Source organism: Spea bombifrons, chromosome 9 (assembly GCF_027358695.1).
Source record: "Spea bombifrons isolate aSpeBom1 chromosome 9, aSpeBom1.2.pri, whole genome shotgun sequence".
Lineage (NCBI taxonomy): Eukaryota > Metazoa > Chordata > Amphibia > Anura > Pelobatidae > Spea > Spea bombifrons.
Window position 1 is genome coordinate 16,376,956 of NC_071095.1, and position 27,440 is coordinate 16,404,395.

General features: G+C 57.5%; 3 protein-coding genes across 3 annotated transcripts in view; 2 read left to right on the forward strand and 1 right to left on the reverse strand.

Moving 5' to 3' along the window:
- MSTO1 (misato mitochondrial distribution and morphology regulator 1) lies at positions 1-8,243 on the forward strand. Its single transcript, XM_053474570.1, has 13 exons — positions 1-140; positions 4,163-4,292; positions 4,819-4,891; positions 5,060-5,147; positions 5,440-5,579; positions 5,774-5,891; positions 6,212-6,346; positions 6,431-6,583; positions 6,671-6,802; positions 6,875-7,068; positions 7,188-7,292; positions 7,431-7,546; positions 7,621-8,243. Exons 1-13 carry the CDS (start codon positions 57-59, stop codon positions 7,848-7,850), a joined length of 1,698 nt encoding a protein of 565 aa, XP_053330545.1. The 5' UTR covers positions 1-56; the 3' UTR covers positions 7,851-8,243.
- DAP3 (death associated protein 3) overlaps positions 1-27,339 on the forward strand; it is a 31,094-nt gene extending 3,755 nt beyond the window's left edge. The window contains exon 13 of the transcript XR_008355463.1: positions 27,330-27,339. The gene's annotated coding sequence lies outside the window, so the exon portion shown is untranslated. The remainder of the gene's footprint in view (positions 1-27,329) is intronic.
- On the reverse strand, positions 7,912-27,440 carry GON4L (gon-4 like). The gene is made up of 31 exons (XM_053474336.1): positions 27,086-27,440; positions 26,872-26,994; positions 26,097-26,296; positions 25,822-25,896; positions 25,685-25,735; positions 25,550-25,600; positions 23,965-24,060; positions 23,730-23,840; positions 23,452-23,622; positions 23,181-23,373; positions 22,548-22,649; positions 22,389-22,429; positions 22,103-22,206; positions 21,351-21,588; positions 21,124-21,210; positions 18,609-18,780; positions 18,330-18,474; positions 17,624-17,774; positions 17,010-17,126; positions 15,415-16,875; positions 14,896-15,148; positions 14,618-14,799; positions 14,330-14,527; positions 14,113-14,256; positions 13,664-13,807; positions 10,803-10,916; positions 9,239-9,337; positions 9,072-9,159; positions 8,497-8,959; positions 8,310-8,412; positions 7,912-8,149 (listed from the first exon to the last, which is right to left on the reverse strand). The coding sequence occupies exons 1-31, from the start codon at positions 27,405-27,407 to the stop codon at positions 8,030-8,032; spliced, it is 5,919 nt and encodes a 1,972-aa protein (XP_053330311.1). The 5' UTR covers positions 27,408-27,440; the 3' UTR covers positions 7,912-8,029.

The window sequence follows — 27,440 nt, forward strand, 5'->3', positions numbered from 1 at the left end:
GTTGACTGCATGGGCCTAGCAGAGCAGCGGGACCTCGGCATTTCCAGGCTATAGGGATGGGTGAGCCATGCCGGGAAGTGCTGACTCTTCAGCTCGGTCACTACGCGAACTTTGTGGGGGCTCATTGGTGGAACTTGCAGGTACAGAGGGTCTCTGTGTATAGGGGGTACAGAGGGTCTCTGTGGGGTGGAATGATCTCGTTGTATAGGGGGGGTAGAGAGAGGCTCGGTGTATGGAGGGTAGAGAGGGCTGGGTGTAGGGGCTTGGGGTAGTGGAGGGGGTCTCAGTGGGGTGGAATGATCTCGGTGTATTGGGGGGTAGAGAGAGTCTCGGTGTAGGGTTAAGGAGCATAGAGAGAGTCTGGGTGTAGGGGCTTGGGGTATAGAGTGTAGAGAGAGTCTGGGTGTAGGGGCTTGGGGTATAGAGTGTAGAGAGTCTGGGTGTAGGGGCTTGGGGTATAGAGTGTAGAGAGAGTCTGGGTGTAGGGGCTTGGGGTATAGAGTGTAGAGAGAGTCTGGGTGTAGGGGCTTGGGGTATAGAGTGTAGAGAGTCTGGGTGTAGGGGCTTGGGGTAGAGAGTGTAGAGAGTCTGGGTGTAGGGGCTTGGGGTATAGAGTGTAGAGAGAGTCTGGGTGTAGGGGCTTGGGGTAGAGAGTGTAGAGAGAGTCTGGGTGTAGGGGCTTGGGGTAGAGTGTAGAGAGAGTCTGGGTGTAGGGGCTTGGGGTAGAGAGTGTAGAGAGAGTCTGGGTGTAGGGGCTTGGGATACAGAGGGTCTTGATGTAGAGTGTAAGGAGCGTAGAGAGAGTCTCGGTGTAGGGGCTCGGGGTATAGAGTGTAGAGAGCGTCTGGGTGTAGGGGCTTGGGGTATAGAGTGTAGAGAGAGTCTGGGTGTAGGGGCTTGGGGTATAGAGTGTAGAGAGAGTCTGGGTGTAGGGGCTTGGGATACAGAGGGTCTTGATGTAGAGTGTAAGGAGCGTAGAGTGAGTCTCGGTGTAGGGGCTCGGGGTATAGAGTGTAGAGAGAGTCTGGGTGTAGGGGCTTGGGGTAGAGAGAGTCTGGGTGTAGGGGCTTGGGGTATAGAGTGTAGAGAGAGTCTGGGTGTAGGGGCTTGGGGTAGAGAGTGTAGAGAGAGTCTGGGTGTAGGGGCTCAGGGTAGAGAGAGTCTGGGTGTAGGGGCTTGGGGTATAGAGTGTAGAGAGAGTCTGGGTGTAGGGGCTTGGGGTATAGAGTGTAGAGAGAGTCTGGGTGTAGGGGCTTGGGGTATAGAGTGTAGAGAGAGTCTGGGTGTAGGGGCTTGGTGTAGAGAGTGTAGAGAGAGTCTGGGTGTAGGGGCTCAGGGTAGAGAGAGTCTGGGTGTAGGGGCTTGGGGTAGAGAGTGTAGAGAGAGTCTGGGTGTAGGGGCTTGGGGTAGAGAGTGTAGAGAGAGTCTGGGTGTAGGGGCTCAGGGTAGAGAGAGTCTGGGTGTAGGGGCTTGGGGTAGAGAGTGTAGAGAGAGTCTGGGTGTAGGGGCTTGGTGTAGAGAGTGTAGAGAGTCTGGGTGTAGGGGCTCAGGGTAGAGAGAGTCTGGGTGTAGGGGCTTGGGGTAGAGAGTGTAGAGAGAGTCTGGGTGTAGGGGCTTGGGGTAGAGAGTGTAGAGAGAGTCTGGGTGTAGGGGCTCAGGGTAGAGAGAGTCTGGGTGTAGGGGCTTGGGGTAGAGAGTGTAGAGAGAGTCTGGGTGTAGGGGCTCAGGGTAGAGAGAGTCTGGGTGTAGGGGCTTGGGGTATAGAGTGTAGAGAGAGTCTGGGTGTAGGGGCTTGGGGTATAGAGTGTAGAGAGAGTCTGGGTGTAGGGGCTTGGGGTAGAGAGTGTAGAGAGAGTCTGGGTGTAGGGGCTTGGGGTATAGAGTGTAGAGAGTCTGGGTGTAGGGGCTTGGGGTATAGAGTGTAGAGAGAGTCTGGGTGTAGGGGCTTGGGGTATAGAGTGTAGAGAGAGTCTGGGTGTAGGGGCTTGGGGTATAGAGTGTATAGAGAGACTGGGTGTAGGGGCTTGGGGTATAGAGTGTAGAGAGAGTCTGGGTGTAGGGGCTTGGGGTATAGAGTGTAGAGAGAGTCTGGGTGTAGGGTCTTGGGGTATAGAGTGTAGAGAGAGTCTGGGTGTAGGGGCTTGGGGTATAGAGTGTAGAGAGAGTCTGGGTGTAGGGGCTTGGGGTAGAGAGTGTAGAGAGAGTCTGGGTGTAGGGGCTTGGGGTATAGAGTGTATAGAGAGTCTGGGTGTAGGGGCTTGGGGTATAGAGTGTAGAGAGAGTCTGGGTGTAGGGGCTTGGGGTATAGAGTGTAGAGAGAGTCTGGGTGTAGGGGCTTGGTGTAGAGAGTGTAGAGAGAGTCTGGGTGTAGGGGCTCAGGGTAGAGAGAGTCTGGGTGTAGGGGCTTGGGGTAGAGAGTGTAGAGAGAGTCTGGGTGTAGGGGCTTGGGGTAGAGAGTGTAGAGAGAGTCTGGGTGTAGGGGCTCAGGGTAGAGAGAGTCTGGGTGTAGGGGCTTGGGGTAGAGAGTGTAGAGAGAGTCTGGGTGTAGGGGCTTGGTGTAGAGAGTGTAGAGAGAGTCTGGGTGTAGGGGCTCAGGGTAGAGAGAGTCTGGGTGTAGGGGCTTGGGGTAGAGAGTGTAGAGAGAGTCTGGGTGTAGGGGCTTGGGGTAGAGAGTGTAGAGAGAGTCTGGGTGTAGGGGCTCAGGGTAGAGAGAGTCTGGGTGTAGGGGCTTGGGGTAGAGAGTGTAGAGAGAGTCTGGGTGTAGGGGCTCAGGGTAGAGAGAGTCTGGGTGTAGGGGCTTGGGGTATAGAGTGTAGAGAGAGTCTGGGTGTAGGGGCTTGGGGTATAGAGTGTAGAGAGAGTCTGGGTGTAGGGGCTTGGGGTAGAGTTTCGGGGTATAGAGTGTAGAGAGAGTCTGGGTGTAGGGGCTTGGGGTATAGAGTGTAGAGAGAGTCTGGGTGTAGGGGCTTGGGGTAGAGAGTGTAGAGAGAGTCTGGGTGTAGGGGCTTGGGGTATAGAGTGTAGAGAGTCTGGGTGTAGGGGCTTGGGGTATAGAGTGTAGAGAGAGTCTGGGTGTAGGGGCTTGGGGTATAGAGTGTAGAGAGAGTCTGGGTGTAGGGGCTTGGGGTATAGAGTGTATAGAGAGTCTGGGTGTAGGGGCTTGGGGTATAGAGTGTAGAGAGAGTCTGGGTGTAGGGGCTTGGGGTATAGAGTGTAGAGAGAGTCTGGGTGTAGGGTCTTGGGGTATAGAGTGTAGAGAGAGTCTGGGTGTAGGGGCTTGGGGTATAGAGTGTAGAGAGAGTCTGGGTGTAGGGGCTTGGGGTAGAGAGTGTAGAGAGAGTCTGGGTGTAGGGGCTTGGGGTATAGAGTGTATAGAGAGTCTGGGTGTAGGGGCTTGGGGTATAGAGTGTAGAGAGAGTCTGGGTGTAGGGGCTTGGGGTATAGAGTGTAGAGAGAGTCTGGGTGTAGGGGCTTGGGGTATAGAGTGTAGAGAGAGTCTGGGTGTAGGGGCTTGGGGTATAGAGTGTAGAGAGAGTCTGGGTGTAGGGGCTTGGGGTATAGAGTGTAGAGAGAGTCTGGGTGTAGGGGCTTGGGGTAGAGAGTGTAGAGAGAGTCTGGGTGTAGGGGCTCAGGGTAGAGAGAGTCTGGGTGTAGGGGCTTGGGGTATAGAGTGTAGAGAGAGTCTGGGTGTAGGGTCTTGGGGTATAGAGTGTAGAGAGAGTCTGGGTGTAGGGGCTTGGGGTATAGAGTGTAGAGAGAGTCTGGGTGTAGGGGCTTGGGGTAGAGAGTGTAGAGAGAGTCTGGGTGTAGGGGCTTGGGGTATAGAGTGTAGAGAGAGTCTGGGTGTAGGGGCTTGGGGTATAGAGTGTAGAGAGAGTCTGGGTGTAGGGTCTTGGGGTATAGAGTGTAGAGAGAGTCTGGGTGTAGGGGCTTGGGGTATAGAGTGTAGAGAGAGTCTGGGTGTAGGGGCTTGGGGTATAGAGTGTAGAGAGAGTCTGGGTGTAGGGGCTTGGGGTATAGAGTGTAGAGAGAGTCTGGGTGTAGGGGCTTGGGGTAGAGAGTGTAGAGAGAGTCTGGGTGTAGGGGCTTGGGGGTAGAGAGGGTCTTGCTGTAGGGTGTGTGTACCCAGTGTACTTCCAGCTCACCTCCCTCTTGTTCTCAGGATACAGTTCTCAGCCTCCCGGGAGAGAAGGTGGACCACGAGCTCTGCAGCGATGTGTTGTTCAGACGGGGGGTAACCCTTAAGGGGCTGGAGACGTACACCCCGCGTCTCATTGCCCTTGATTTAAAAGGTGAGTAAAACCGAACCACCGTGGCAGCAGGGAAGATCAAATTTCCCTTTGGAAAGGGGTGGAAGAGGATTGGAGCTCGGCGGCGACGTGGTGGAGGGAGATCAGAATAACGGGGCAGATGGCCGTTGGAGCTGAGGGGAGACGGGTGGAGAGAGATCAGAATGGTGGGGAGTGGATCAAGGATAGACAAGGCGTAGGGGAAGCAGAGTGGGGGAGAGACGAGACTTAGCAGGTGAGAGATGGGGCGGAGAGGGAGTACAGCTCAGGGACGACATGGTAGATCAGAATGATAGGGAGGAGCGGAGCAGGCGAGAGCCGGGGCATTGGGAGGAGTGGAGCAGGCGAGAGACGGGACGGAGGGAGGAGTGGAGCAAGCGAGAGACGGGGCGGAGGGAGGAGTGGAGCAGGCGAGAGACGGGGCGGAGGGAGGAGTGGAGCAGGCGAGAGACGGGGCTGAAAAGAGGCGGGAGTGGAGCGGAGAAGAGAGGGGGCTGCAGCCATCACTCGGTTTGTTTTGTGTCCTCAGGGAGTCTCTGCTCGTTGAGGGAAGAAGGCTGTTTGTATGAAGATCTCGACGCCACGAGCTCAGTGCCTGCCTGGTGAGATTTGCTCGCTCTGGGGCGGCTGGCGAGTGCCCGAGGATGAGATGAGGCCACGCGCTGACCGGCCGCCTCCGAGGCTCCATCGCAGTGCGAGGCTCCGGCGCCCCGTCAGCGTCTCGTTAACGCGCGTCAAATGAGACCCAACTCTCACAATTTGTGTTGTAGGAAAGGAGGGCTGACAAGACACCAAGAGGAACCCCCGGGGGAGAAGCCCCCTCTCGCAGACCTGGGGCACCAATCTCCGAGGCAGGAGGTGAGAGGGCAGAGGGTATGTTTGGCAGGGTGGAGGGTGTGGGTGGCAGGGCAGAGGGTATGGGTGGCAGGGCAGAGGGTATGTTTGGCAGGGCGGAGGGTATGGGTGGTGGAGGGTATGGGTGGCAGGTTGCCGTGGGGATGTGAGGTGCTGCAGAGGACTTTCTGGATGGACAGTTGATCGCTGTGTTGGGGCTCTAAATGCTTATTGCGCCCCCGTTGGCCGGTGCTGCCCGGGTTGAAGTGACCGCTCGCCGGGGGTCAGCGGAATTGACCTTTTGTTTTTTTGTCAGCGGTTTGCGAGGGTTCCAGACGCGGGCGACAGAGGAAAGAGACGCGGCACGGAGCAGAATGTGAGCGTCTGGTCCGACTTCCTTCAACTAAACCTTCACCCCAGATCGCTGTGTGTCGTGACCGAGTATAACCACGAAGGGTGAGCGAGACACAGCAGGGAGAGCAGAGAACCCTCACGATCATTTCCCGCTCCCTACCATTAAAGTTACTGGGATGTACTGGGATAGACACGGCGCATGCTCCGAGCCGTTAGCCCGCGGAAAGCCCTGTGAATGGGCAGGAAGTGGTGGTGGGGCCACTGAAAGAGGTTCAGGCGCATGTTCTTCTCACCAGGGAGACAGACGGGCTGGAATCATTTGGCCGCGGAGAGGCGCTGCTCCGGGACTCCCGTTACGTGGCAGAGATAGAAGATCGGCTCCATTTCTTTACGGAAGAGTGCGATTACCTGCAGGTGCTAACGGGAATGCGCACGGAGGGGGCAGGTGGTGACGGGAATGCGCACGGAGGGGGCAGGTGGTGACGGGAATGCGCACGGAGGGGGCAGGTGGTGACGGGAATGCGCACGGAGGGGGCAGGTGGTGACGGGAATGCGCACGGAGGGGGCAGGTGGTGACGGGAATGCGCACGGAGGGGGCAGGTGGTGACGGGAATGCGCACGGAGGGGGCAGGTGGTGACGGGAATGCGCACGGAGGGGGCAGGTGGTGACGGGAATGCGCACGGAGGGGGCAGATAGGAGTGGGGAAAAAGTCTCCTCTTCTCCCCGCCCTCAGGGATTTCAGATACTCTGCGATCTCCACAATGGCTTCTCTGGAGTCGGGGCCCGCATGGTAGAGCTTCTGCAAGATGAGTACCCGGGACGAGGGCTTCTGACTTGGGGCACCTGCCCTGTCGACTCAGGAGACACGGTAAGGCCCGAGTGAGGACAAAGGCTGGCCACGAGACACTGTGCATCCACAACGGGCAATGACCCTTTTTACCACCCCCTGCAGGATCTGCGGAAGGGCCTGTTCCGGCTCATGAACACCATCATGGGGATCGTCCAGATGGCCGGCCACAGCTCGCTCTTCTGCCCTCTCACCTTAAATTCTAACCTGGGCCGGAGACCCGGCCCCCCGGCCTCCTTCCCGCACCTGCTGTACGATGTGAGTATTTCGGTTTATTGTAAAACCTCTTCCTGGCTCCCGGCCTCCAGCTGCAGTCGCGGACCTCAAATACCCTTCTTATTCCAGACTCGGCTCCAGTATCACAGCAGTGCGGTGCTGGCACTTGCCCTGGACACAGTAACTGCCCCCTACAGACTTCCCTCCTCTCACTTATCCATGGCGGGCTTGGCCGAGAACCTCAACTTCTGCGGACGGAAGGTAAGTCTGTAAGGCGTCTACGTGCGGCGAACCCTCTACCGTTCTGCAACGTCACCTTCTGCTCATCCTTAGGTCTCCTCGGTCTCCGTTTCACTTCCCTTTCCCATTGGACCGGATTCCTGCCTCCCTGATGCACTTCTGCCTTACATGACCTCTCCCCCGTGGACCTCTCTGTCTGCCTGCGGAAACGGCGGCAGCTCGAGCGGAGCCCGGTGCTTCTCCCAATCGGTAGTGCTGCGGGGGGTCAGCAAGCAGAGACAGATAAGGTAAAGGGGACACGGGGGTTCCCACCGACCCCTGCCTGGGTCACGGTGGTTCCCACCGGCACCTGCCTGGGACACGGGGGCTCCCACCACGTCTAACCCGTTGTCTTCTCACCCACCAGTCATGGACCCGCCGGGGTAAAACAACGTTCAGCGCTGCAGTCGCTGGCCACCGGAGAGGAGGTCCTGCAGCATTACGTAAACAGCGCCTTCCCAGGGGCAGTTAGGTGAGAGTGCCGCAGTAAATACCACCAGCCCTGGATTCATGATCCTACACCAAAGGGAGCGGCTTCCAGTAGATGCTGGGTGGCTCGGGTCTGGGTTATGATGTCATTTGGTGTTCATACGATCGACTCTCCCTGCAGCGCCGTGAATCTGCTGCAACAACCCGCAAGATTGGGACCTTCCTTCCCTCCGTTCTTCTCTTCCTCCATCACCAAGGAAGGATTTACTCGGAGCGAACCCTCGCGGGAGCCACCAGGTAAGGGGTGGGAGTAGAGATGATGTGTTTGGTGTCGTTGGGGTAAGAGTCTCACCGCTGTGTTTCCCGTCCAGGCGTGGACAGCGTTCCAGTGCTGTCTGCTCTCCAGACCTCCACAGCTCTCCATCACACGCTGCGCTCTTTGTACGAGGAGATCCGGAGGGTGGATGTGAGGCGCTGCTCCAGCTTCTTCAGCGCCGGGGTGGAAGAGGACGCGTTTCAGGAGACCCTGCAGGAACTGAAGAGTCTATCACAATGTTACTCGAGCACAACGGGGGGAGACGAAAGCGACGAGGAAGGCTGAAGGGGAAAAGGAGCACGTGGGCCGTGGCTGGCGCCCTGGAGTAAAAGCGAGAAGCCCCGTCTGCGTGACGCCATCAGAACTTTAAGATACATTTAATGGCGGCAGCAGCAGCAGAAATAGCTTAACACACAGACACTAAACACTTTTATACAAAGGCTTTCTCTAACGCGCTCCAGCCTCTAATCCTCCTCGGACACGGCCTCCGGCTCGGACATCTCCTCCGTGGCTTCTTCCTCGTCGGAGCTGGTGCCGCAGGACGTCTGGAAGAGGCGGACGAGCTCTCGGAAGCGCTCCGACACCTGATAATAGACAAAGGGCGGTCGGGGGCTCAGCGACACTGATGTATACATTTCTTTGCCAATAAAAATGCATAAAATTCTTTGTGTAAAGGCATTGAGAGAGGGCCGCAGCCCACCCGTTATTTCCCTAAACCCGTTTAACGACCCCCCCGTCTCCCACCTCCGCTGGACTCTTGTTTCCAAGCTTCTCGGAGATTGCAGCAAACGCCTCCTCCTGCGCGCCTCTCTCCTGACACACGGTGAGGATGATCCTGTCTGCCTCCCTGCAAAGAAACCGCACGTTAAACCACTGCCCCGATCCGCGCGAGAGCGGCAAGTCTTCGCGCATGTCCTCGCACTGTACTTACCGGGTCCACAGGATCACCTTCTCCCCGCTGGAGCTCACAGCGATGTTTTTAGCGCACACCATGAGTGGCTTCTCCTGCGTTTCGGTCGACTCTGGGATGCGGGGCTGGGAGAGATCGTTGTCGTCCATGCTGGGTGGGGGGGAGCAGGCGGGGACCCCTTCCACCCGGTCACAAGCAGGGAGATAGTGGCCGCCATGAAGGGCCTTGTGTGCTGGTAAAGCAGGATCGGAAGCTTCTACGGCCTTGGGTTTGTGGACGCTCCTGCCTGTGGAGACCCCGCGGGGAGGTTTCGCTCTGCTTTTGCGGTCTGTCACCGGGACGCTCTGCGCACGGGAAGCGGTGCGAGATTTCTGCATGGTGACCCTGTGGTGGTGGGCAGAGGAGCCCTTACCCCGAGCTGCTGCCGGCAGCCTGTCCTCCAGCCCGCTGCCTTTAGGGAGAGGAAGCTTTCCCTCGCCGGTACCTGTGAAAAGCAAGAGGTCCTGAGTGAACACAGCGACCCCAATGACCTTGGAATAGGACCATCTTCCACAGAGCAGGGGTGAAGCCCCTCGGCTGCACCTAGAGACACATACCCGCTTCCTCAAAGCGCACAGCACCGTGCGACCGGCCGGCCGCTCCCTCCGGAGCCTTCTTGGTCCGGTGAGAACGGCTGTCAGGACCCTGCGTGGCAGAAAATGGCAGAATGACACAACGACGCGGCGAAGAACTTAAACGGACGGCTCTCCAAACGCAAACTTACCTTACTGCTCATCCTCTTCTTACACCGCTTCACCCTCTGCTCCGCTGCTTCGTGATATGAACATGCGCTGTCCTTCCCACCGTCCACCGAATCAACATCCTGTGGTGCAGACAAACCGTTAGACAGACGCCCGCCAGACAGACAGACAGACAGACAGCAGTCCCAAACACGGAGGAGGTTCCAAGTACCTGGAAAATCTGAGTGGTCCCTGAGACAGGGCTCGACAAATCCCAGGCGCCAGGTCGCCATGGCGACAGAAAATGTTGCCCTGGCGCCTAGGTTTGGCAGCCTCTTACATCCAGAAAAAAATGTGGATGTAGGAGGCTGAGTCACCACACAGGGGCGCTGCTGTTGCTGTCTGCCCAGGAGTCTGGGCAGACAGCACAGCCACGCCGAGCCCGCCCCCGAGCCTGAGACCACTCCCACGGAGTGAGCCTGTAGGCTGAAAACGTGGTTGCTGCAAAACCAGCAATCGTGTTTTCAGCTGCCACAGGGAGCTTCAGGGAAGAAGTGTGGGGACCTGACCCAACACCCCCCCTGCTGCCTGATCGCTCCATGAGAGCGACAGTGCAGCGTTAACCCCTTTAATGCCGCGATCGCGGCATTTAGGGGTTAATTCCCGTTTTTGTAAGGGGCTCTGCTGCTGGTGGTCTGCCTGGAAGCCCAGGCAGACCAGCAACAGCAAAAACGAGCCCCCACAAGCCCTGTGATGACTCCTGTAGGCATAGAAGCCTACAGCAGTCATCAGAGACTCCCCCCTGCAATGGCTGGTCTATAGACCAGCAATTGAGTCCCAGCTGCCAGAGGCAGCTTCAGGGACAGGGGAGAGGGTTCTTTGGTCTCCACATGAGTGTGGAGAGCAGCCCCAACACCCCCCTGCTGCCTGATCGCTCCCCGAGAGCGACAGTGCAGCGTTAACCCCTTCAATGCCACAATTGTGTATGACACATTCGTGGCATTGCAGGGGTTAACATTTGTCCCCACAAGCTTGTGGGGACTAAATATCAGTCAATGCTGTGCTCCAATGGAACATCAGCATTGAAAGGGTTAAAAAAATAATAATAATTAAAAAAAAAAAACAGCACTGACCTGAAAGTCCAGGGTGCTTCCAGGTCAAACGCTGTGAGTTTAGTAAGTGGGCTGATGATGATCAGATCACTCCTGACCAACTGTTAGTTTAAAAAAATCCTGGCTCCTAACTTTTTTACCTGGCGCCGAGATTCACAACAAATTTGTCAAGCCCTGCCCTGAGAAACACGGCTGCGTAAAACATACGGGGCGCTCGCCCATCGGGGCGCTTGCCCGGCCTTTACGCGAACCCACATTTTATTCCAACCACCCCGTGTGCCGCGCGGCAGGGACATGAAAACTGCAGCAAAAGCCGTCTCCTCCGTCCTACGGAGTGCGACTGAAAGCCACAACACCCCAGGAGTCACCGCAGGGAAGGAGAATCTACTTAATCTACACCTCCCTCGAAGCTCCCGGCACAGGCTGTCCGCGGGGTGCCCCCGGAATCGCCGAGCGCTCTGTGACGACAGATACACGTTACCGGCGGCGTCCTCACCTGCCCTGGGTGGCTCTCCTTCCTTTTTCTGCTCCGGTGAAGCGGAGGAATCTTCCCGGCCGCCTCTTCTTCTTCCTCCACGTCTGGTAACGTGACCTCCTCGAAGCCATCAAACTGCAGAACCCAACGGCATCAAACGGTGAGATCCTCTCCCGCGCCTCCTAACAGCGTCTCATTTACACAGTAACCCCCGCAACCGTGAATATACCCCCCGTAACCGTGAATATACCCCCCCGCAACCGTAAATATACACCCCCCACAATCATAAATATACCCCCCCGCAACCGTGAATATACCCCTCCGCAACCGTGAATATACCCCCCGCAACCGTGAATATACCCCCCCGCAACCGTAAATATACACCCCCCACAATCATAAATATACCCCCCCGCAACCGTGAATATACCCCCCGTAACCGTGAATATACCCCCCGCAACCGTGAATATACCCCCCCGCAACCGTAAATATACACCCCCCACAATCATAAATATACCCCCCCGCAACCGTGAATATACCCCCCGTAACCGTGAATATACCCCCCGCAACCGTGAATATACCCCCCCGCAACCGTAAATATACACCCCCCACAATCATAAATATACCCCCCCGCAACCGTGAATATACCCCCCGTAACCGTGAATATACCCCCCGCAACCGTGAATATACCCCCCCGCAACCGTAAATACACCCCCCGCAACCATAAATACACCCCCCCGCAACCATAAATACACCCCCCCGCAACCATAAATATACACCCCCCACAATCATAAATATACCCCCCCGCAACCGTGAATATACCCCCCGTAACCGTGAATATACCCCCCGCAACCGTGAATACACCCCCCCGCAACCATAAATACACCCCCCCGCAACCATAAATATACCCCCCCAACCATAAATATACCCCCCCACAACCATGAATACACCCCCCCACAACCATGAATACACCCCCCCCGCAACCATAAATACACCCCCCCACAACCATAAATATACCCCCCACAACCACAAATATACACCCCCCCGCAACCATAAATATACCCCCCCGCAACCATAAATATACCCCCCCGCAACCATAAATATACCCCCCCGCAACCGTGAATATACCCCCCCGCAACCGTGAATATACCCCCCCCGCAACCATAAATACACCCCCCCGCAACCATAAATATACCCCCCCGCAACCATGAATACACCCCCCCGCAACCATAAATATACACCCCCCCGCAACCATAAATATACCCCCCCCGGCAACCATATACACCCCCCACAACCATAAATATAAACCCCCCCGCAACCATAAATAAACCCCCCCGCAACCATAAATATACCCCCCGCAACCATAAATATACCCCTCCACAACCATGAATACACCCCCCCGCAACCATAAATACACCCCCCCCGCAACCATAAATATACCCCCCCACAACCACAAATATACACCCCCCGCAACCATAAATATACCCCCCCGCAACCATGAATATACCCCCCCCGCAACCATAAATACACCCCCCCGCAACCATAAATACACCCCCCCGCAACCATAAATACACCCCCCCGCAACCATAAATACACCCCCCCGCAACCACAAATATACACCCCCCCGCAACCACAAATATACACCCCCCCGCAACCATAAATACACCCCCCCGCAACCATAAATATACCCCCCCGCAACCATAAATATAAATATGCACCCCCCCGCAACCGTGAATGTACCCCCCCCGCAACCGTGAATGTACCCCCCCCGCAACCATAAATACACCCCCCCGCAACCATAAATACACCCCCCCGCAACCATAAATATACCCCCCCACAACCATGAATACACCCCCCCGCAACCATAAATATACCCCCCCGCAACCATAAATATACCCCCCCACAACCATGAATACACCCCCCCGCAACCATAAATATACTCCCCCGCAACCATATACACCCCCCACAACCATAAATATAAACCCCCCCGCAACCATAAATATACCCCCCCGCAACCATAAATACACCCCCCCCACAACCACAAATATACACCCCCCCGCAACCATAAATACACCCCCCCGCAACCATAAATACACCCCCCCGCAACCATAAATATAAATATGCACCCACCCGCAACCGTGAATATACCCCCCCGCAACCATAAATACACCCCCCCGCAACCATAAATACACCCCCCCGCAACCATAAATATACCCCCCCACAACCATGAATACACCCCCCGCAACCATAAATATACCCCCCCGCAACCATAAATATACCCCCCCCGCAACCATAAATATACACCCCCCACAACCATAAATATAAACCCCCCCGCAACCATAAATATACCCCCCGCAACCATAAATATAAACATACAAATATACACCCCCCACAACCATAAATATAAACATACAAATATACACCCCCCACAACCATATACACCCCCCCACAACCATAAATATAAACATACAAATATACACCCCCCACAACCATAAATATAAACATACAAATATACACCCCCCACAACCATAAATATAAACATACAAATATACACCCCCCACAACCATAAATATAAACATACAAATATACACCCTCCACAACCATAAATACACCCCCCACAACCATAAATATACCCCCCCACAACCATGAATATACCCCCCCGCAACCATAAATACAACCCCCCACAACCATAAATATACCCCCCCACAACCATAAATATACCCCCCCCACAACCATGAATATACCCCCCCACAACCATAAATACACCCCCCACAACCATAAATATACCCCAACAGGCCCCTCACCCATGTCTATGCCATCCCACCCATGAATATGTCTTTACAGGGCTCTCCCGACCAGAATTAGCGGCCGTCCCTATCACTCACTTTGTATTCTTTGTCTCCAGTCCAGTTCACGACTTCAAAGTCCTCGCCGCGCCCGGCCGGGGGCCGCAGCTGGTCAAAGAAGAGCGAGAACTCGTCCTGCAGATTATTGTGACCTTTCAAAAGCCGCCACATCTGAGCCTTGAGCTGCAAGACAAAGAGCAAGAAGGTCGGCAACGTATCTGGCAGCCGGCCGGCAGCACATGGAGCTCGGCCGTCAAATTACATGCCGTCTGGGAGGTCCGCGGTCTCGGGGCAAAAAAAGAGAGAGATGCCCACGATACCCAAGAGTAGTCCAAGCTTTCTGCCGAGCAAAGGCCACCATCTCTGCCTGTCGTAGATGGAACCACTAGCCGAGAGAGAAGGGCCACAGAGGTGGCCACCGCGCCAGGGAACCCCACGTGAAAAAGAAATCAATCTAAAAAGGTTAGCAGGTTCTGCGTGGGCTGCACCTTATTGATCTCCTGTAGGGGGCGCTCCACGCAGCTCTGGAGCAGCTTTATGATCTTCTGATAGTGAGGCGGGTTCTCCAGGAAGCAGATCTCCAGCTGCCGGAGAAACTTGCGGCTTTTATCGAACGCTTGCTGTTCCTGAAACTGACCGAGAGGTTGGGGGTCTGAATTCATGGATGGGGACGCCATTAATAACGTGCCGGGACGCGTCACTTACCAGCCCGCACTCCAGCGCCTGCTCCGGCAACAGGAAAGCAGCAAAGTCCCTGAGGAGCTGGGGCCAGTCGCCCAGAATTTCACGCAGGTTCTCATACAGATCCACAGCGGTCTTCGTATTCCTGCTGCTCTCAAACTGGTAAATCAAGTGCAGGAACTGCTCGTACTTCCCAGGGACAAACCGGAGCGCTTCCCGCACCTGCGCAAGCGGGAACATGCAGAGGTTCGTTACGAGGCCGGCGCTGGCCACACGCTTACTGCAAAAGCCGCCTGGCGGCAAGACCCTCACCCGGTTCAGATACTCCTGCGCGAACGCCATGTCCTTTTGCTCCCTCATGGGGTCCTTCAGGAGAATGTTTTCATCATACAAATGGAGCAGTTTCGATGCGTCTTTACTAGTCCGGGTACGGCCCCTCGCGCTCCTGACCCTGTGGGAGCTTCTGCTCTTATTGCTTCCTTTAGGGGTCTTGTCTGGAAAAACAAAAAAAGAAAACTTTAATTCTCCCCAGGGGCCCAGCCCAAGTACTCACAAACTCGCAGCGCTCCGTTTATAAGACGGGGTCCCACCTGCCGGGTCCATGACGGGTGCCGGGGGAGCAGGCGATGGAGCGCTCGGGCGGACGGGAGGCGATGCGCTGCTCTCCACGATCGCTTCTGTCATTTCTTCTTCCTCCTTCTGCACGGAGCTTTCAAGAGCTTCTTCGCCGTCCTCCTCTTCTTCCTCCGGCTCAGAGTTCTCCTCCTGGGAGTTCTCCTCGGAGTCTCCCTCCTGACTCAGGCGCCTCTCCGATGCCAGCCACGTCAGCTTCTCCATGGTCTCCTGCGAGAACACACGACACGTGAGGAACACGCGGCCAAAGGGGCAGCTTCTGCTTCACGCCTGTTACCGGACCTTACAAACCACTGGCGACAATTAACTGCCCCTGAGGGGTTTCTAACATTCCTCTTACTGCTCCAAATCTTTACAGCAGGAGAAACGGGCAACTAGACAGGGGGGCCGGATGGGGCCGATCCGTCGGCAGGTTCTAGGTACCTTATTACATAAGCGGAGTCATAATCCCCCATCGCCTCCCATCCCCTTCTCACCTGGAGCTCAGGCACGGACAGCACAGACTCCTCAGATGCCGAGGATAGTTCTTCATCTTCATCCTGCGTAAGATCACCAAAGTCTTCCTCCTCTTCCTCGTCAGGGCCGTCCTTGGCGTCTTGCTGCTGGCCTAGGGGACTGGAGGCGTTGTGGCTGGTCTCCGCGGGGCTGCTCGCGTCCATTTCTGTAGGAGAGGTAGTGTTTTGGGGAGACTCGTGGCCCCCAGCGGCTTGGCCTTCGGGGGGGTCCTGCGCCATCTCTCCGTCCGGATTCTGTACATCTTCGGGTTCGGTGGGATGTTCTGCCTCCACGAGCCGAGTGTCGGAGGGTTCAGGGTCAGCCGCACGCTCCCCTTCGCCGTCCTTCTCCTGAGTGTCGGGATCCCGCGGGCTGGCGGGTTGGACGGCGGGGTCACAATCAGGCTTTTCTTGTGGTCGGCTGTCGTGCGGGGAGAGAACGGACCCCGAGAAACTCTCCTCTTCCACCGACGTGCTGAGCTCTGCTGCCGCGTCTGTCCTGTCCGCGGAGTCACCATCTTCCACGGGAGAACGTCTCCCCGAATATTCCTTTCCCCCCTCCTGCCCCGTGCCTTCTTTCCCTCCCTCCTCTCCATTATGTTCCTCCACTTTTACGGACACGCAGTCCTTTCCGTCCTCCCTCGCAGCTGCGTCCCCGAAAGGCTTTGACTCGTTCTGTTCCATCTTGGGCAACGCAGGAGGCACGGGAACCAGGCTCTCACCCAAACGCGAAGGGACGAGCGTTTGGGCCACCGGGATGGTGGAGGGATTGAGCAGCACTGTGGCGAGAGGAATGCCAGGGCTGGAGGTCACCGGCTGGATCACACCGCACGGAGCGCCCAAACTCACCAGCTTTAAGGCTGTGTTGGGCACGGCCAGTATCAGAGGAGAATGGGCGAAGGGAGCTGCTCGGAAACAAGGACCTTTGGCCGCTATCTTCCTTCTGGGACCCCCACCTAGAAAGGGCTTCCGCACTCTCTGCGCGGCCAGAGGAGGAGCTGTCACTTTAATCGGGGGGCCTGCAAACTGCACAGGGCATCCGCTAGAGCCCCTCGCCTCTGACGGCACGCGGTAGCAGACCTCCTGAGTCCTTGCCACAATTGGAAAGCTCAGCGGGTTCACACCCACGATGCCCTGCACCGGCACAAAAGACGGCAGCCGGTCCATTATCTTGACGGGCACGGTCTGAACGAGGGAGCTCTTCACCAACGGTTTCATCAGGCCGCTGGGGTTCGCGCTGCTGCTATTGCCGGGCCGGATCAGAAGCGGTTTTAAGATGGAGGATCTCTTCTGACGCCACGCTTTGTGGTAAAATCTGCCGGGGACCGGATTGAGTTCCAGCGTCAGCCCAGAAGGAATCAGCAGAGGGTACTTGTTTGCTGCTCTTTCCGTGACACCTTCCGGAGGTTTCTTCATTGCTGCTTCAATGCTGGGCAGGCTGGCCTGAAGACGACAAACAACGTCACTCACGCAGGACTTACCCAGACGGTCCTTTGGACCCAGCGACAGGACACCCTGCCCCAGGGCAGTAACCGGGTGCAATAAGAACACGGCAGGCGCGGCACGACCCGGCCTACCTTCAGCCAGTGCGGCAGTCTGTGCTTCTCCCTCTCCAAGGGGGGCTTGGCGTTGTACGGCTGGACGTCCTCGCAACATTTAATCATCACCGGCAGCGACTTGGTCTTCTTGAAAAACTGAGAGGGGAATAAAATCAGACGCTGAGTGGTCTTTGGCCGGTCCTGCCGAGTATTAGAGGACTGCATTGGGAGGCGGGTCCCGCAGGCGGTCTTGCTGGGGCTGCGGGCGGGAGGTCAGGCACTGTACCTGCGGGTCCCGGTAACCCCGCGCAGTCCCGCAGGCCTGTCTTCTCGCTGCTCCATAACAGTGTCTCCTATCTTGCGCTGCCCAGGAACAAGGACGTGATGTGACATCACTTCCCGTGACTCCGCCTCGTTCCTGGGCGGAGCAAGAGAAGAGACGCTGTGAGGGAACAACTTGTGGGACTGCGCGGTTAATCAGGTAAGGAGGCGGCCGTGATTGGCCACAAATGTGGCGGGAGCGGGCGGGATTGGCCACAAATGTGGCGGGAGCGGAACACCCACATTGCGGGAGCGGGATTAAAAAAGCAGTCCCGCGCAGAGCTCTACCGAGTATAACGGACCCCAAACGGTATAAACATGACGGGGCTCACTTTAATGATGTTGTCCGGGCTCCTCTTCATCGTGAGGTTTCTGACGCGTGCAGTGAGCTGTTGGGCCGTCTTTGCCACTACAAGGTACTTGCTGATAAGCGGTTTGGTGAATTCGGTGCCCTCGAAGTGCTTCAGGCCCAACACAAGTAAACTAGAAGAAGCAGAGGGGGTTCAGGTCACAGACTGCGTGACGGCAGAGCCAGGTAGCAGACAGGGTCTGCGGGGGGGGGAAGCAGACAGGGTCTGCGGGGGGGGGGGAAGCAGACAGGGTCTGCGGGGGGGGGGAAGCAGACAGGGTCCGCGGAGGGGGAAGCAGACAGGGTCCGCGGAGGGGGAAGCAGACAGGGTCCGCGGAGGGGGAAGCAGACAGGGTCCGCGGGGGGGGGGAAGCAGACAGGGTCCGCGGAGGGGAAGCAGACAGGGTCCGCGGAGGGGTAGCAGACAGGGTCCGCGGAGGGGTAGCAGACAGGGTCCGCGGAGGGGTAGCAGACAGGGTCCGCGGAGGGGTAGCAGACAGGGTCCGCGGAGGGGTAGCAGACGGGGTCCGCGGAGGGGTAGCAGACGGGGTCCGCGGAGGGGTAGCAGACGGGGTCCGCGGAGGGGTAGCAGACGGGGTCCGCGGAGGGGTAGCAGACGGGGTGCGCGGAGGGGAAGCAGACGGGGTGCGCGGAGGGGAAGCAGACGGGGTGCGCGGAGGGGTAGCTACCTGTCCTCAGCCTTGGTGAAGAACACTCTGTCTCGAGGCCCCGTGGCTTTCAGTCCACACACAGGCAGCAGTTCCGGGTACATAAAGAGAGGCCGCGTAGCCACGATCCAGGCCACGTCCGAGGAGAGGCCGATAATCTCACTGGCTGTAAAGACACAAACCCAGAATGAGGGTCTGGACCGTCTGTTTTTACTCACAGGCGCGGTGTGCGCTGTGAGCCGCACTGAAAGCCCACATGCGCTGCCTGGCAGTTAACCTGTGCGCTGTGGGCTACCGTACCGTTTTTTCGGAGCACTTTAGGGGGCTCGGAGCTTTCAGGAACCCGGCTGTGGAAGCTGCACAGGAGCTGCAGAGCTTTCTTCAGGTTCCAGGCCTGGAACATGCTTTGGAAATCAGGGTTCGCTGGGCGATAACTCAAGACGGAGGTTTCTGCAAAGCTGGAGAGTTCAATCTGGGAACAAAACGGGAACGGGAGAGAGGAGCTTTACCCCCAGCGCACGCACAGCCAGTAACGGGAGAGAGGAGCTTTACCCCCAGTAACGGGAGAGAGGAGCTTTACCCCCAGTGCACCCACCGCCAGTAACGGGAGAGAGGAGCTTTACCCCCAGCGCATGCACAGCCAGTAACGGGAAAGAGGAGCTTTACCACCAGTAACGGGAGAGAGGAGCTTTACCCCCAGCGCACGCACAGCCAGTAACGGGAGAGAGGAGCTTTACCCCCAGCGCACCCACCGCCAGTAACGGGAGAGAGGAGCTTTACCCCCAGCGCACACACAGCCAGTAACGGGAGAGAGGAGCTTTACCCCCAGCCAGTAACGGGAGAGAGGAGCTTTACCCCCAGCGCACGCACAGCCAGTAACGGGAGAGAGGAGCTTTACCCCCAGCGCACGCACAGCCAGTAACGGGAGAGAGGAGCTTTAACCCCAGCGCACGCACCGCCAGTAACGGGAGAGAGGAGCTTTACCCCCAGCGCACGCACAGCCAGTAACGGGAGAGAGGAGCTTTAACCCCAGCGCACGCACAGCCAGTAACGGGAGAGAGGAGCTTTAACCCCAGCGCACGCACAGCCAGTAACGGGAGAGAGGAGCTTTACCCCCAGCGCACGCACAGCCAGTAACGGGAGAGAGGAGCTTTACCCCCAGCGCACGCTCAGCCAGTAACGGGAGAGAGGAGCTTTACCCCCAGCGCACGCACAGCCAGTAACGGGAGAGAGGAGCTTTACCCCCAGCGCACACACAGCCAGTAACGGGAGAGAGGAGCTTTACCCCCAGCGCACGCACAGCCAGTAACGGGAGACAGGAGCTTTACCCCCAGCGCACACACAGCCAGTAACGGGAGAGAGGAGCTTTACCCCCAGCGCACGCACAGCCAGTAACGGGAGAGAGGAGCTTTACCCCCAGCGCACACACAGCCAGTAACGGGAGAGAGGAGCTTTACCCCCAGCGCACGCACAGCCAGTAACGGGAGAGAGGAGCTTTACCCCCAGCGCACGCACAGCCAGTAACGGGAGAGAGGAGCTTTACCCCCAGCACACGCACAGCCAGTAACGGGAGAGAGGAGCTTTACCCCCAGCGCACGCACAGCCAGTAACGGGAGACAGGAGCTTTACCCCCAGCGCACGCTCAGCCAGTAACGGGAGAGAGGAGCTTTACCCCCAGCGCACGCACAGCCAGTAACGGGAGACAGGAGCTTTACCCCCAGCGCACACACAGCCAGTAACGGGAGAGAGGAGCTTTACCCCCAGCGCACCCACCGCCAGTAACGGGAGACAGGAGCTTTACCCCCAGCGCACGCACAGCCAGTAACGGGAGAGAGGAGCTTTACAACCAGCGCACCCACCGCCAGTAACGGGAGAGAGGAGCTTTACCCCTAGCGCACGCTCAGCCAGTAACGGGAGAGAGGAGCTTTACCCCCAGCGCACACACAGCCAGTAACGGGAGAGAGGAGCTTTACCCCCAGCGCACGCACAGCCAGTAACGGGAGAGAGGAGCTTTACCCCCAACGCACGCACCGCCAGTAACGGGAGAGAGGAGCTTTACCCCCAGCGCACGCACAGCCAGTAACGGGAGAGAGGAGCTTTACCCCCAGCGCACACACAGCCAGTAACGGGAGAGAGGAGCTTTACCCCCAGCGCACGCTCAGCCAGTAACGGGAGAGAGGAGCTTTACCCCCAGTGCAGGCACCGCCAGTAACGGGAGAGAGGAGCTTTACCCCCAGCGCACGCACCGCCAGTAACGGGAGAGAGGAGCTTTACCCCCAGCGCACGCTCAGCCGGTAACGGGAGAGAGGAGCTTTACCCCCAGCGCACGCACAGCCAGTAACGGGAGAGAGGAGCTTTACCCCCAGCGCACGCACAGCCAGTAACGGGAGAGAGGAGCTTTACCCCCAGCGCACGCACAGCCAGTAACGGGAGAGAGGGGCTTTACCCCCAGTAACGGGAGAGAGGAGCTTTACCCCCAGTAACGGGAGAGAGGAGCTTTACCCCCAGTAACGGGAGAGAGGAGCTTTACCCCCAGCGCAAGCACAGCCAGTAACGGGAGAGAGGAGCTTTACCCCCAGTAACGGGAGAGAGGAGCTTTACCCCCAACGCAAGCACAGCCAGTAACGGGAGAGAGGAGCTTTACCCCCAGCGCACGTCGTAAAGGCATCAGCCCCTAGGCGTGAGACGTGTATGACAGGAAGGGTGCAAACACAGGGGACAGACCAGAGATTGCTCTTAAAGAGACACCCAAAATACACAAAGAAAAAAAGAGGGAACGGAGAGGGGCCTATACTGCAGGCCTGGGGGGTCTCACCAGGAACACCCGAGCGTTTTCAGCCTCGGCGCTGAGCCCTGGGTTTCTGCATGCGAGCAGGTGCATCTGTGTCAGGAGCTGGACGTGCTGCAGGAGAAGGCGACAGACACTCAGGTTACCGCCATTAGCCAGGAGAGACAAGGGCCTTATAGCCTTTAACCAAACCGCCCCACTAACGGCCCCTGCCTTCTTTCCCAACGTGCCGTATACCCCCACGGCCCGCGTACCTGCTGCATCTGCTGCTGTAGGCGCCTCTTCTGCTCGGCGTTCAGGCCAAGGACCGGGGCCGCCTTGGTCTCAGCCGGATGCTTTTCTTCCGCTGCCTGCACTTGGGGTGATTTGCCCTTCTCGGACTCCTCCTGCCCCGCCGGCTTCCACATGGATTTCCGCATCCTCAGGAACTCCAGCTGGGCTTTGACCGTACGGTGGTGTTGATTTAGCAAATTAGCGAGCGGCTCCTGGAACCTGATACAGACAGACACGAAGCGTCACTGACGGCGGCAGCGCGTTTCCTTAGCGTAAGCGGCTAACGTTTTAACGATCGCACCGCGTTTTCCTGCCTGCGATCAGCAGAACGAGAAACGCCGCTCTCGGCTCTCACGGGCTCCTACGTGAAAACAGCATCGTGCGCGGATGGGGAACGGACATTTATCGCTCGCTCGTTACAGATAAAGCCAAGCGCACGCAGGCAGGACAGAGCGGACTGTGGGGCTGCTCAGCTCTCGCCCGTCACAACGGCTTCTTTGAAAGGGAGAGCATGCGCCCGCGTTCCTTTACCTCCCCTCCCAAGCAGATACAGTGTGGTCTGCAGCTGCACTGCCCCATAAATAGGGAGGCTCTCTAACTACCCTGCCCTGCCAAACAGCGCCAAAGCTTACGCTCCTTGGCACAAACAACCACATTTCCAGCGGCCTGTGACCTCACGCGAGCTGCGTGGTGATGCCTTGCGCCACGTTGGCTGCATATTTAGTTTTATTACCTCATTGCCTGCGGTGTGTTGAAGTCAGGAGGGGTATCCGAGTTGCTGTCCTCATCCTCAGGCCCATCTTCCTCCACGTGGGAGAAGCCCACCTCATCCTGAAACTAAAGACGAGGTATATAGGAACAGAGGTGGGGACGGCGGCACGATGGAAGCCGCCGATCTGTGTGACATGGCATCACGGGGCGAGACAGACTCGGTGCGGGGAGGCGCAGGTCAAGAGGAGCATGATGTGGGTTACAGGGCGAGATGGACGTGGCATGAGGGTGCCAGATGATGCTCTTACCGTTTCAAAGAGTTCCTCCATCAGATTATTGACCTCCTTCTCTGGAAACCACAAGTGGAAGATCATGAGAAGTGACCCCAAAGCGGAGGGGCGTAACATGCTACAGACACGCATTAACAATCCCTCACGTCCTCCATAAAACGCGTGGGGGGCACTCACTTGTGATCCTCACGGCTCGGTCGTTACGAAGGTCCTCTGTATCCGGCTCGTCCAAATCGTCAAGGATATTGTATTCTGGATCATCGTCGTCATCGGCCTCATCTACGACAAACCAAAGGTCATTAGGACAGAGCCATTCACCCCCAGCTGCAGGACCGAGCGGCCGGTTCTTACAGCAGATCAGAGGAATTTGGGGTGTAGGGGAATTCGGGGTGTAGGGGGACTGTCACGGCTGGAGGATCTCAGAATAATTATATCAGGGTCCTGAATGGTAAAACAAATCAGGGAGGACCGCATCGCGTGCAAACACCAAACGGAGAATTGAGCGGTCGGGACAGGCCATAAACCCCCAATATCGTCTCTCATGACAGACTGCACGGAAGCGAAGCAAGCGCTGGCAGCTCCGCAAACGAGCCGGGCTCCTCACGTTAGGCGGGCAGCTCCAAGCGTCTTCAGTATTTGACGAGTCCATCCCGGTCCCAGGGAAGTTATGACATAGAAAGGCTGCCAGGGTACCCGAGCTCGTGAACAAGTCCCTTTTACAAATACGAATGAGCTCTGTGGCCGGGACAGAAATAAGGAGAAGCCCCGTCTCTCTGTGCACTTATACATCGCTGTCACACACACACACACCCTCATTGCCCAGGTCATCTTCCATGAGGCTGCGCAGCCACATCTTCCAGTCCTCGTCATCAGCCGTGTTTGGGTCATACATGTCAGGCGTGATATCCGGAGCCTTGAGCGCAGCCTCCAGCTGGCCAATAGGGACATCCTTTAAGGGCCGCTTCGAGCGGGTGCGAAAAGCAATCAGGCTGTCATCCAGGGTCTGCAGAGAGAGGGAAGAGTTATACCAATGTTGGATGTGCTTCCGGTTTGTAAGGGCAGCGGGGAGAGAGCTGCTCACCTGGAAGGGTTCCATGCACATGTGGCTTCTAGCCAGCTCCTCATCCACCGCGTGCAGCTCCTCCATAAAAGTGCTGTCCTGTATGGACTTCTCTTTGGGGGGAGGAGGTGGACCCATTGGGACAATCTCAGGACTAACATGCGAGCCACAGACCGGGGGTCTTGCCTCTGTCTGGTAATAAAGAGATCACGTGAAGGACACTCCACACAGCTTTCGGGGGTACAGTTTCTGGAGCGGCCGTGAGCTGGTGCCATTGGTTTGGCAGAATGTCCAGTTACCTGCTGGCAATCCATGCTCTCCTCCGCGGAATCAGGTGCGGGAAGCGAGCGCTGCCGTTTGTGTCCACGGGGCGAGGAGGATGTACTTTCAATATCACTCTCCAGGAGGTTCTGGAGCAACACAATAGGTTATTCCCACCCTCCACACTACAGCCCCAAACACCCCTACCCCTGCGGAATACTAGGAGCTACACCAGATCTTTCGGTAAGGGGGCAGGGAGCCTCCTGAACGAACCTCCTCAGCCGTCTCGTACTCCTCTTCCTCTTCAGGCCGATATTCTTCATCAGATGAATCTTCCTCTTCGAGGGGGATATCAACAAACTGAGGCACCTGGAAGAGAGGAAAGTCAGGAGAGCTGGACTAAATCGCCCACCAAGGAGAGACAGAGGAGATGAGGGCGGCCACCAAGGAGAGACAGAGGAGATGAGGGAGACCACCAAGGAGAGACAGAGGAGATGAGGGCGGCCACCAAGGAGAGACAGAGGAGATGAGGGCGGCCACCAAGGAGAGACAGAGGAGATGAGGGAGACCACCAAGGAGAGACAGAGGAGATGAGGGAGACCACCAAGGAGAGACAGAGGAGATGAGGGCGGCCACCAAGGAGAGACAGAGGAGATGAGGGCGGCCACCAAGGAGAGACAGAGGAGATGAGGGCGGCCACCAAGGAGAGACAGAGGAGATGAGGGCGGCCACCAAGGAGAGACAGAGGAGATGAGGGCGGCCACCAAGGAGAGACAGAGGAGATGAGGGCGGCCACCAAGGAGAGACAGAGGAGAAGAGGGAGACCACCAAGGAGAGACAGAGGAGATGAGGGCGGCCACCAAGGAGAGACAGAGGAGATGAGGGCGGCCACCAAGGAGAGACAGAGGAGAAGAGGGAGACCACCAAGGAGAGACAGAGGAGATGAGGGCGGCCACCAAGGAGAGACAGAGGAGATGAGGGCGGCCACCAAGGAGAGACAGAGGAGATGAGGGAGACCACCAAGGAGAGACAGAGGAGATGAGGGAGACCACCAAGGAGAGACAGAGGAGATGAGGGAGACCACCAAGGAGAGACAGAGGAGATGAGGGCAGCCACCAAGGAGAGACAGAGGAGATGAGGGAGACCACCAAGGAGAGACAGAGGAGATGAGGGCGGCCACCAAGGAGAGACAGAGGAGATGAGGGAGACCACCAAGGAGAGACAGAGGAGATGAGGGCGGCCACCAAGGAGAGACAGAGGAGATGAGGGCGACCACCAAGGAGAGACAGAGGAGATGAGGGAGACCACCAAGGAGAGACAGAGGAGATGAGGGAGACCACCAAGGAGAGACAGAGGAGATGAGGGAGACCACCAAGGAGAGACAGAGGAGATGAGGGAGACCACCAAGGAGAGACAGAGGAGATGAGGGAGACCACCAAGGAGAGACAGAGGAGATGAGGGAGACCACCAAGGAGAGACAGAGGAGATGAGGGAGACCACCAAGGAGAGACAGAGGAGATGAGGGAGACCACCAAGGAGAGACAGAGGAGATGAGGGCGGCCACCAAGGAGAGACAGAGGAGATGAGGGCGGCCACCAAGGAGAGACAGAGGAGATGAGGGCGGCCACCAAGGAGAGACAGAGGAGATGAGGGCGGCCACCAAGGAGAGACAGAGGAGATGAGGGCAGCCACCGAGGAGACAGAGTTGAGGACTAGTGGAGATTGACAGCCAAGAAGATAGCCCAAGGTGAAAGCATTTTAGAAAAGGTTGGACCGAGCGGGCCGAAAGGTTGTCACGTTCTATGCGGAAAGCCAGCAGCGCTTTAACTAGCATCCAAATCGGGCGCGAGCGCCTCACCTTCACGTCGCTGGCTTTCTTAACGGGAGACAGATTCCAGGTGGGAATGACCTAAGAGATAAACGCCAAACACTTTATTATCCTCGCTGATTACCGGGAAGAAGAGCCCAGAGGGACTGGAAAAGCCGCACTCACCACCCCTTTTTCCACCACTTCCTTTAACTTGGACCGCGTCATTTTGGGTTCCTGGGAAGAAAAAGAAAATGACATCCTGGTCCTGCAAACAGGAGCGAAACATTCCAAAGACGTTTACATGCAGCGGAAGCGCTTACAAACGGAGGCAGGCCCTGGGTGTCCGTGATGGCCGCTTTCATCATGGCTACGACGTGCTCATTGGTGATAACCTCCTGCAGAGACAAAATCACTTCAGCACGAGACAATGACACGGCTCCCCCCGCAGCGCTATGGTAACCGCCGGATCGCAGTCTGCCCGGCAGCGCCGCGGTGACTGCCGGATCTCTCTGCCGGCAGGCAGGCAGGCAGGCAGGCGGTGTACTGCACGCGTAAGACGAAGAAGCGCATTAGACTGCCACACTTAGCCGCTCACATGCAGGATGTTGCGGACGTTCACCACCGTCAGGTTGTGCTGCTTTGCTCTGTCATCCAAGTTCCGATCCAGCGGGTTGTCCATGTCAGTCGGCACGGCGCTTTCACCGTCGTCCTCCTCCGGCTTGCTCTCTCGCTTTCTCTTCCCAGGAACGCATCTCTTTTTCCGCCTGGGCTCAGCCTTTTCAGGGTTCTGGTCCTCTGTTCCATGGAAGAGATGGAACAGCGTTATCCTGACTGTACCGCGCCAGCACTCAGGGGGGCGCTTTAAACCAACCCCCCATGTGCACCCGCTGGCACTCAGCACATTATCCAGGGGGGCGCTTTAAACCAACCCCCCATGTGCACCCCCCGCTTACACCTAGCCAGCACTCAGCACATTATCCAGGGGGGCGCTTTAAACCAACCCCCCATGTGCACCCCCCGCTTACACCTCGCCGGCACTCAGCACATTATCCAGGGGGGCGCTTTAAACCAACCCCCCATGTGCACCCCCCGCTTACACCTCGCCGGCACTCAGCACATTATCCAGGGGGGCGCTTTAAACCAACCCCCCATGTGCACCCCCCGCTTACACCTCGCCGGCACTCAGCACATTATCCAGGGGGGGCGCTTTAAACCAACCCCCCATGTGCACCCCCCGCTTACACCTCGCCGGCACTCAGCACATTATCCAGGGGGGCGCTTTAAAGCCCCGGCTTAGAACCAAAAACACGGAGTTTATGAAGCCAGATCCCAGAGCGTAGTCGGCCCCCGATCACGCAGTCTGTACCAACCCATGAGGATGAAGAGCTCCATCTCATCCTCGCTCGCTCCGTCCCCTCGCTGGAGCGATCCCTTCAGCCGTGACGCGGCTCCTTGGTGCTCTGCTTGCACACGCGAGGAAGACGAAGGGGGATCTGAAACAAACAGCATGGGTTACACAGAGTATCCGGGGGGGGCGGGCGCAGAGAGGGGGCGCACAGCTCTGTTACTGCCCAGCACTCTCACCCGCTCGAGATGCATCCTGACGACTTGTCCGTTTCCCGCAGTCACTTTTGCGATTGTTCAGAGGCGTTCTATCCTGCGGGGTCTCGGCGCCGTCTCTCCCCCGCGGGGCGTCAGAGGGGGACTTGGAGAGACGGGTGGCGGGGAGGTCCGAGAGCACAGTAGTAGTTCTTACTGACGCGCGGATGGGCTTCTGGAAAGGCTCTGGGAGGTCTGTCGGGGGCGATGTTGTTCGAGCGGCAGGCGGCGGTTCTGGGAGTTGTTGTCGAGGGGCTTCAGACGCTGCATTTGAGCCTCTCTGTTTGGCTTCAGCGGGTCGATCCATGAAGAGCTGCAAGGGTTCGGCCCCAGCGGCCTG